This window comes from Hippocampus comes, unplaced genomic scaffold, assembly GCF_001891065.2.
Source record: "Hippocampus comes isolate QL1 unplaced genomic scaffold, H_comes_QL1_v1.1 scaffold84, whole genome shotgun sequence".
NCBI lineage: Eukaryota > Metazoa > Chordata > Actinopteri > Syngnathiformes > Syngnathidae > Hippocampus > Hippocampus comes.
Window position 1 is genome coordinate 275665 of NW_017805144.1, and position 10697 is coordinate 286361.

A 10697-nucleotide genomic window follows, 5' to 3' on the forward strand; every position below is an offset into this window, starting at 1 on the left:
TTGCTAAAAAGCTTAAAATGAAGAGAAAATAAAGTATTCTACCTCATGAAAGTGTATATTGTTGTATATACTGTAAATAGACTTTATATAATAAAATACATTCATAACCCATATATAGTAAACAGTGTGGGACTTCACTATCACTGTATGAGGTAAGAATCAACAGCTTTTTATCACATTTACACAACACTTTATGAATACAAGTCATGAACAAATCTTAAATATGGCAGGGGATGTGTTTCCTTTTTTAGTTTTGATTTTGAGCAGCAAATTTGAAGTTATATGTTATGTTGGTGCTCACCAGGAATGCATAAGCAAAATTGCACAAATTTTCACTTGAAAGAATAGTGAACAATCTTGGGATTTTTTTCTGTTAAAGTTTCAAATAGTGTGTAAATTGAATACACTTCATCTTCAGCATGTTTCGTGCCACTTTTGTAAGTGGCCCCGCCCCCGTACCGCCAGCTCCCGTCTCGGCCACGCCCCTCTCCGCTTTTTTCATCACTAGCCACTCTCATCCCTGCTAAGAAGAAATGTAAAGATATGCCCGAGATACCAAAGTCATTGCAACACATTCCAACTTTGCATTTTCAATACAAAACATAAAATCAGCACCCTTAGCACTTTTTGACATAGGAAATTGTAAACAGCAACAACCAAGTACATTTTCCCACTTCCTACCAATGTAGCGGAGTTGGAGGATGACATAAAGTGACCAGCGATGAGTTAAAGTCACATGTTTTGCTACTTTCTGAACTCTTGTCACCAACTGCGTTTAAAGTTTAACGTTTAATATACTGTTTATCCCTCCTATCAAGCACACATCATTTCTGATCCCAAGCAATCAGCAAGTCAGTCTGCATACTTAAACCATAGCTTGATTCAGAGTGGTATAACCACTGATTTAAAGTACAAGCAACCCCACCCACTCCGCACCACAAGATCCCCTGTGCTACACGGTTAAATGCATTTTCCAAGTCCAGAAAGCATAGGGAGACCCATCCCCCTTCTTAAAAAGGGGCTCCACCATTCCGGTCTGTCAAGCCATAGGCACTGTCCCCAATGTCCATGCGATTTTGCAGACGCGTCTCAACCACGACAGCCCCAAAACATCCAGAACCTTTTGGAGCTCTGGGCGGATCTCAACTACCCCCGGGGTCTTGCCACCGAGGAACTTTCGAATCACCTTGACCTCAATCCTAGAGACAGGAAAGCCCATTTAAGAGACCCCAGACTCTGCTTCCTCATGGGAAAGTAAGTCATTGAGGAGGTCTTCGTTTTCTCTCTGTTGACGGTGCACAACTTCCCCCTCCTGAGACGCCAGATGGTGGACCAGAATTTCTCACTCAAACTCAATCTCTCCTGCCTCCCACGGGATGAGTGCGAAGTGCCGCATGTCCGTTGACATGACCACAAAGTCTATCATCGAACTTCAGCCATGATCTGGTGGAGACCCTTATGTCTGAACATGGTGTTTGCTCCTCGAGAAGTCGCTTTTTACAAAAGTGGCTGTTTTTTTCCTGATATATCTGCAATGCTAAAAATTATAAATGTTACTTTGACACAAAGGAAGCTTTATTTTAATAAACACGACATGCTTGGAAGCAAAAAAAAAATGCAATTTTTACAGGTACTGTACCTGTTTTTTGTAAATATTGCACATTGATGGCCAATCGCACCAACTAGCGTGGAAAAATACGATTCAGTCTGTTTCTTCTTCAGTAGTTGCTTCAGGTCTTTCCTGCGCACCGCTGTTAATATTGCGCCTCCACATTGGCGCAACACTGCAACTGCAGTTAAAATACATAGCTGCCTTAAAGGGACATCAATCGCTCAGTCAGCACAGCTGGAGCTTTATGCTTTGTTGAGTGATATCAGTTGGCCTGGCTGGGGGTGGCGCAAGATTAGCTGGAGGTGGCCTCCATGCAATTCTAAATGCAGGGAGTACTCTCTCTCTCTTTCTCTCTCTCTCTCTCTCTCCCCCCCCACCCCCCATCTATCTTCCTTCCTTGCTTCCTTCCTTCCACTGGCCGCCACTGGTTGCAGGTGAATTGTAACCTCTCCCTGCTGACTTTGAGTGAGAGGCTGGGTTCACCTGAACTTGTCAGCCAATTGCAGAACACGTATAGAATAAGAAGCATCAAGGCTCACATTCACACCTTGGGAGAGTATACAGTACATTACTCTACACACAGCACTCAGTGTTGGGTGTAAGGTGGCGTGTTAATTTTCGGTCTGCATGTAAACACCGTCACAATATGAAAAACATGTTGAAACTCAAATCTGAGTTCACAATCTCCTTACCTTCGAGAAGTAATATTTTTCTGTGCTATTTCGACCTAGAAATGTTCTTGCACCAAATCATTAAATGTCTTCATCACACACCCCGAGGTTATCACACATTCAACCATAGAGATGATTTTTCAGTCAGATGGTGTCCCAGTAGCTTGTAATTTATTGACAGTGGAAAATCGTATTTATTCCATCTGACCTTTTTCTGGAAATGCTTTCTGTGTTGTTGTGCATAGGGTTAATTTTAGACCCAGGGTCGATAACGCCGTTCCTCGAGGGCTGGTATCTTGGATGTTTGATATTTCTCCCTCCTCCATCACATCTGATTCAAATCATCAGGATTGTTATCCAGCTTGTGCAGAGCTTGCTGGTGAGCTGTTGCCCACCCCTGATGTAGATTTTTCAATGAACAACCAAACATGCATATTTTTGGAATGTGGGAGGAAGCTAGCGTACCCGGACAAAACCCACGGAAGCAGGGGGATCACTGTGAGGCAGACTTGCTTACCGCTCGTCCACCATTCTGACCTAGTCTCATGAAATCAAATACAAATATCTGATCCTTAACATTTTTCCAAATCTATTTTGGTCAAAGGAGAGACATACGCTACAGTTGATCATCAACAACACAATTTAAATGAAAATGTGGACTACAGCTCCCAGAAACATAATTCGTACCTGCCTCGCTGTGTTTTGTCAAAACTATACTTTGTCTTTTAAAGGCATAGTGCTCTTGCATTGGACATTGTTATATTGTGCAAGTGGTTGTAATGTTGTGGGTGGTTGGTGTATTTTCTGATTTGGGGTCACCTCATGATCAATATGTTACCTTTGTGTCAGAAACACGATGGCCGTCTTCCTATCCGGATAAAAGCGGTGCCTGAGGGCAAGATCATACCCAGAGGCAATGTGCTCTTCACTGTGGAAAATACAGACCCAAGCTTCTACTGGCTCACCAACTATGTTGAGGTAATTGATCTTTACATGTGTTGCCTTTTGTCAGGGGTCACCAACAGGTAGCCAGATGAGTAAGTAGGTGGGGGTCCTGTTCACCAGTGATGGGACAGGGTGATTTCATAGGACTGTGAAAGAATTGATCATTTTATAACTCAATTGCAAAAACTTTTAGAAATAAAATGTTGCAAATCATATTTGGATTTCCAACTGATGGTAATGTAAGAAATCATGAACAAGATCAGTGTCTTCATGTGAATTAATCATAATTTATATTCATTCATTCATTTTCTTCTGTTTGTCTGAGGTCGGGTTGCAGGGGCAGCAGCTTAAGCAGGGAGGTCAAGACTCTCCCTAGCCACTTCGTCCAGATCTTCCTGTGGGATCCCAAGGCGTTCCCATACCAGCCGAGAGCCAGTCTCTCCAGCGTGTCCTTGTTTGTTCTCAAGGCCTCTTCCCAATAAAACTTGTCTGGAGCACCATACCCTGAAGGCTTCCCGGCAGCATCCTAACAAGATGCCCGAGCCACCTCATGTGGCTCCTCTCAATGCGGAGGAGCAGTGGTTCGAATTTGGGCCCCACCTGAATGACCGAGCTTCTCAACTTATCTCTAAGAGAGCGCACAGCTACCCTGTGGAGGAAACACATTTTGGCTGCTCACAACCAGGACCTTATTCTTTTGGTCACAACCTACAGCTCGTGACCGTAGCTGAGGGTAGGTACCAAGATCAACTGGTAAATTGAGAGCTTCGCCTTTCGGCTCAGCTTCTACTTTACCACGACAGACCGATAGAGTCTGCATCACTGCAAACGCTGCAACAATCTGCCCGTTGATCTCCCACCCCTGCCTCCCCTCACTTGTGAACAAAGCCCCAAGACACTTAAACTCCTCCACTTGGGGCAAGATGCTTTGTTGAGTGATATCAGTTGGCCTGGCTGGGGGTGGCGCAAGATTAGCTGGAGGTGGCCTCCATGCAATTCTAAATGCAGGGAGTACTCTCTCTCTCTTTCTCTCTCTCTCTCTCTCTCCCCCCCCACCCCCCATCTATCTTCCTTCCTTGCTTCCTTCCTTCCACTGGCCGCCACTGGTTGCAGGTGAATTGTAACCTCTCCCTGCTGACTTTGAGTGAGAGGCTGGGTTCACCTGAACTTGTCAGCCAATTGCAGAACACGTATAGAATAAGAAGCATCAAGGCTCACATTCACACCTTGGGAGAGTATACAGTACATTACTCTACACACAGCACTCAGTGTTGGGTGTAAGGTGGCGTGTTAATTTTCGGTCTGCATGTAAACACCGTCACAATATGAAAAACATGTTGAAACTCAAATCTGAGTTCACAATCTCCTTACCTTCGAGAAGTAATATTTTTCTGTGCTATTTCGACCTAGAAATGTTCTTGCACCAAATCATTAAATGTCTTCATCACACACCCCGAGGTTATCACACATTCAACCATAGAGATGATTTTTCAGTCAGATGGTGTCCCAGTAGCTTGTAATTTATTGACAGTGGAAAATCGTATTTATTCCATCTGACCTTTTTCTGGAAATGCTTTCTGTGTTGTTGTGCATAGGGTTAATTTTAGACCCAGGGTCGATAACGCCGTTCCTCGAGGGCTGGTATCTTGGATGTTTGATATTTCTCCCTCCTCCATCACATCTGATTCAAATCATCAGGATTGTTATCCAGCTTGTGCAGAGCTTGCTGGTGAGCTGTTGCCCACCCCTGATGTAGATTTTTCAATGAACAACCAAACATGCATATTTTTGGAATGTGGGAGGAAGCTAGCGTACCCGGACAAAACCCACGGAAGCAGGGGGATCACTGTGAGGCAGACTTGCTTACCGCTCGTCCACCATTCTGACCTAGTCTCATGAAATCAAATACAAATATCTGATCCTTAACATTTTTCCAAATCTATTTTGGTCAAAGGAGAGACATACGCTACAGTTGATCATCAACAACACAATTTAAATGAAAATGTGGACTACAGCTCCCAGAAACATAATTCGTACCTGCCTCGCTGTGTTTTGTCAAAACTATACTTTGTCTTTTAAAGGCATAGTGCTCTTGCATTGGACATTGTTATATTGTGCAAGTGGTTGTAATGTTGTGGGTGGTTGGTGTATTTTCTGATTTGGGGTCACCTCATGATCAATATGTTACCTTTGTGTCAGAAACACGATGGCCGTCTTCCTATCCGGATAAAAGCGGTGCCTGAGGGCAAGATCATACCCAGAGGCAATGTGCTCTTCACTGTGGAAAATACAGACCCAAGCTTCTACTGGCTCACCAACTATGTTGAGGTAATTGATCTTTACATGTGTTGCCTTTTGTCAGGGGTCACCAACAGGTAGCCAGATGAGTAAGTAGGTGGGGGTCCTGTTCACCAGTGATGGGACAGGGTGATTTCATAGGACTGTGAAAGAATTGATCATTTTATAACTCAATTGCAAAAACTTTTAGAAATAAAATGTTGCAAATCATATTTGGATTTCCAACTGATGGTAATGTAAGAAATCATGAACAAGATCAGTGTCTTCATGTGAATTAATCATAATTTATATTCATTCATTCATTTTCTTCTGTTTGTCTGAGGTCGGGTTGCAGGGGCAGCAGCTTAAGCAGGGAGGTCAAGACTCTCCCTAGCCACTTCGTCCAGATCTTCCTGTGGGATCCCAAGGCGTTCCCATACCAGCCGAGAGACAGTCTCTCCAGCGTGTCCTTGTTTGTTCTCAAGGCCTCTTCCCAATAAAACTTGTCTGGAACACCATACCCTGAAGGCTTCCCGGCAGCATCCTAACAAGATGCCCGAGCCACCTCATGTGGCTCCTCTCAATGCGGAGGAGCAGTGGTTCGAATTTGGGCCCCACCTGAATGACCGAGCTTCTCAACTTATCTCTAAGAGAGCGCACAGCTACCCTGTGGAGGAAACACATTTTGGCTGCTCACAACCAGGACCTTATTCTTTTGGTCACAACCTACAGCTCGTGACCGTAGCTGAGGGTAGGTACCAAGATCAACTGGTAAATTGAGAGCTTCGCCTTTCGGCTCAGCTTCTACTTTACCACGACAGACCGATAGAGTCTGCATCACTGCAAACGCTGCAACAATCTGCCCGTTGATCTCCCACCCCTGCCTCCCCTCACTTGTGAACAAAGCCCCAAGACACTTAAACTCCTCCACTTGGGGCAAGATCTCATCCTTGACCTGGAGAGGCACACCACCCTTTTCTGATTGAGGACCATGACCTCCAATTTGGAGGTGCTGATTCTCATCCCAGTCGCTTCAAACTTGGTTTTGAACTGCTCCAGTGAGAGTTGAATAGTGCACCTTGATGAAGCCAACAGAACCACATCATCTGCAAAAAGCAGAGATGGAATTCATCAAACCAGACCCCATCAATGCCTTGGCTGTGCCTAGAAATTCCGTCCAACAAAGTTATGAAAGAATCGGTTAAAAAAAACAAACAAAAAAAAAACAACAAAGGCTGCCTCACTGGAAACTAATGAGACTTATTGCTGGCAATTCGGACCAAACTGTAACAATGGTCATACTAGGATCAAACATCCTATACTTGGGCATATGGTAGCCCATACTATCAGAGCATCGAACGATAGCCGATGGTGACCTGGTGGAATCCCTTATGTCTGAACATGGTGTTCATTATGGAAAATTCATCACGAGCATAGAAGTCCATTAGCAGAACCGATTAGGCAGGCTGTTCTCCTCAATCATGCCCTTCCAGGTGTCACTGTCATTGCCCACATCAGCATCGAAGTCCTCCAGCAGAATGATGGAATCCCCAGTGGGAACGCTCTTCAGCACCCCCTCTAAGGGAGGGTAGAAACCCTGAATTGATGTTTGGTGCATAAGCAAAAACAACATTCAGGACCTGTCTCCCCACCCAAAGGTGGAGAGAGGGTACCCCTTTGTCCACAAGGGTGAACCCAAATGTAACAGGCATCGAGCCAGGGGCCATTAAATAAACCCATTCCACTTCCCCACGTGGCCTCTTTGGGATATGCCCGTCCAGGCCCCATGGGTGTAGACGCGACCACCAGGTGCTTGGCAACGAGCCCTGTTTCCAGGACTGGTTCCAGAGGGGAGCGCCATCCGGGCCAAGGAATTCAAGTTCCAAATATTTCATTCAGTATAGGAGGTCTATCATATGTAATTTGTTTGGTCCCTCACCCAGCATCTTTTTACAATGGTTGACCCTGTCAGGGGCATAAATCCCCAGTCAACTTAGCTCCTAGTGTCATTGGGACACACAAACCCCTCTACCATGATAAAGTGACGACTCAGAGAAGGCAATCATAACATACCGTAAATTCCGGATTACAAGCCGCTACTTTTATCTTCCTTCCTTGCTTCCTTCCTTCCACTGGCCGCCACTGGTTGCAGGTGAATTGTAACCTCTCCCTGCTGACTTTGAGTGAGAGGCTGGGTTCACCTGAACTTGTCAGCCAATTGCAGAACACGTATAGAATAAGAAGCATCAAGGCTCACATTCACACCTTGGGAGAGTATACAGTACATTACTCTACACACAGCACTCAGTGTTGGGTGTAAGGTGGCGTGTTAATTTTCGGTCTGCATGTAAACACCGTCACAATATGAAAAACATGTTGAAACTCAAATCTGAGTTCACAATCTCCTTACCTTCGAGAAGTAATATTTTTCTGTGCTATTTCGACCTAGAAATGTTCTTGCACCAAATCATTAAATGTCTTCATCACACACCCCGAGGTTATCACACATTCAACCATAGAGATGATTTTTCAGTCAGATGGTGTCCCAGTAGCTTGTAATTTATTGACAGTGGAAAATCGTATTTATTCCATCTGACCTTTTTCTGGAAATGCTTTCTGTGTTGTTGTGCATAGGGTTAATTTTAGACCCAGGGTCGATAACGCCGTTCCTCGAGGGCTGGTATCTTGGATGTTTGATATTTCTCCCTCCTCCATCACATCTGATTCAAATCATCAGGATTGTTATCCAGCTTGTGCAGAGCTTGCTGGTGAGCTGTTGCCCACCCCTGATGTAGATTTTTCAATGAACAACCAAACATGCATATTTTTGGAATGTGGGAGGAAGCTAGCGTACCCGGACAAAACCCACGGAAGCAGGGGGATCACTGTGAGGCAGACTTGCTTACCGCTCGTCCACCATTCTGACCTAGTCTCATGAAATCAAATACAAATATCTGATCCTTAACATTTTTCCAAATCTATTTTGGTCAAAGGAGAGACATACGCTACAGTTGATCATCAACAACACAATTTAAATGAAAATGTGGACTACAGCTCCCAGAAACATAATTCGTACCTGCCTCGCTGTGTTTTGTCAAAACTATACTTTGTCTTTTAAAGGCATAGTGCTCTTGCATTGGACATTGTTATATTGTGCAAGTGGTTGTAATGTTGTGGGTGGTTGGTGTATTTTCTGATTTGGGGTCACCTCATGATCAATATGTTACCTTTGTGTCAGAAACACGATGGCCGTCTTCCTATCCGGATAAAAGCGGTGCCTGAGGGCAAGATCATACCCAGAGGCAATGTGCTCTTCACTGTGGAAAATACAGACCCAAGCTTCTACTGGCTCACCAACTATGTTGAGGTAATTGATCTTTACATGTGTTGCCTTTTGTCAGGGGTCACCAACAGGTAGCCAGATGAGTAAGTAGGTGGGGGTCCTGTTCACCAGTGATGGGACAGGGTGATTTCATAGGACTGTGAAAGAATTGATCATTTTATAACTCAATTGCAAAAACTTTTAGAAATAAAATGTTGCAAATCATATTTGGATTTCCAACTGATGGTAATGTAAGAAATCATGAACAAGATCAGTGTCTTCATGTGAATTAATCATAATTTATATTCATTCATTCATTTTCTTCTGTTTGTCTGAGGTCGGGTTGCAGGGGCAGCAGCTTAAGCAGGGAGGTCAAGACTCTCCCTAGCCACTTCGTCCAGATCTTCCTGTGGGATCCCAAGGCGTTCCCATACCAGCCGAGAGACAGTCTCTCCAGCGTGTCCTTGTTTGTTCTCAAGGCCTCTTCCCAATAAAACTTGTCTGGAGCACCATACCCTGAAGGCTTCCCGGCAGCATCCTAACAAGATGCCCGAGCCACCTCATGTGGCTCCTCTCAATGCGGAGGAGCAGTGGTTCGAATTTGGGCCCCACCTGAATGACCGAGCTTCTCAACTTATCTCTAAGAGAGCGCACAGCTACCCTGTGGAGGAAACACATTTTGGCTGCTCACAACCAGGACCTTATTCTTTTGGTCACAACCTACAGCTCGTGACCGTAGCTGAGGGTAGGTACCAAGATCAACTGGTAAATTGAGAGCTTCGCCTTTCGGCTCAGCTTCTACTTTACCACGACAGACCGATAGAGTCTGCATCACTGCAAACGCTGCAACAATCTGCCCGTTGATCTCCCACCCCTGCCTCCCCTCACTTGTGAACAAAGCCCCAAGACACTTAAACTCCTCCACTTGGGGCAAGATCTCATCCTTGACCTGGAGAGGCACACCACCCTTTTCTGATTGAGGACCATGACCTCCAATTTGGAGGTGCTGATTCTCATCCCAGTCGCTTCAAACTTGGTTTTGAACTGCTCCAGTGAGAGTTGAATAGTGCACCTTGATGAAGCCAACAGAACCACATCATCTGCAAAAAGCAGAGATGGAATTCATCAAACCAGACCCCATCAATGCCTTGGCTGTGCCTAGAAATTCCGTCCAACAAAGTTATGAAAGAATCGGTTAAAAAAAACAAACAAAAAAAAAACAACAAAGGCTGCCTCACTGGAAACTAATGAGACTTATTGCTGGCAATTCGGACCAAACTGTAACAATGGTCATACTAGGATCAAACATCCTATACTTGGGCATATGGTAGCCCATACTATCAGAGCATCGAACGATAGCCGATGGTGACCTGGTGGAATCCCTTATGTCTGAACATGGTGTTCATTATGGAAAATTCATCACGAGCATAGAAGTCCATTAGCAGAACCGATTAGGCAGGCTGTTCTCCTCAATCATGCCCTTCCAGGTGTCACTGTCATTGCCCACATCAGCATCGAAGTCCTCCAGCAGAATGATGGAATCCCCAGTGGGAACGCTCTTCAGCACCCCCTCTAAGGGAGGGTAGAAACCCTGAATTGATGTTTGGTGCATAAGCAAAAACAACATTCAGGACCTGTCTCCCCACCCAAAGGTGGAGAGAGGGTACCCCTTTGTCCACAAGGGTGAACCCAAATGTAACAGGCATCGAGCCAGGGGCCATTAAATAAACCCATTCCACTTCCCCACGTGGCCTCTTTGGGATATGCCCGTCCAGGCCCCATGGGTGTAGACGCGACCACCAGGTGCTTGGCAACGAGCCCTGTTTCCAGGACTGGTTCCAGAGGGGAGCGCCATCCGGGCCAAGGAATG

The 10697-nt window shown here is 45.1% G+C and overlaps 1 protein-coding gene across 1 annotated transcript in view; it reads left to right on the top strand.

The window, feature by feature from the left end:
* Positions 1 to 10697, top strand: part of nampt2 (nicotinamide phosphoribosyltransferase 2) — a 36876-nt gene that overhangs the window by 11124 nt on the left and 15055 nt on the right. Inside the window, exon 4 of the mRNA XM_019867688.1 lies at positions 3133 to 3261. Coding sequence (XP_019723247.1) covers positions 3133 to 3261 — 129 coding nt within the window. The remainder of the gene's footprint in view (positions 1 to 3132; positions 3262 to 10697) is intronic.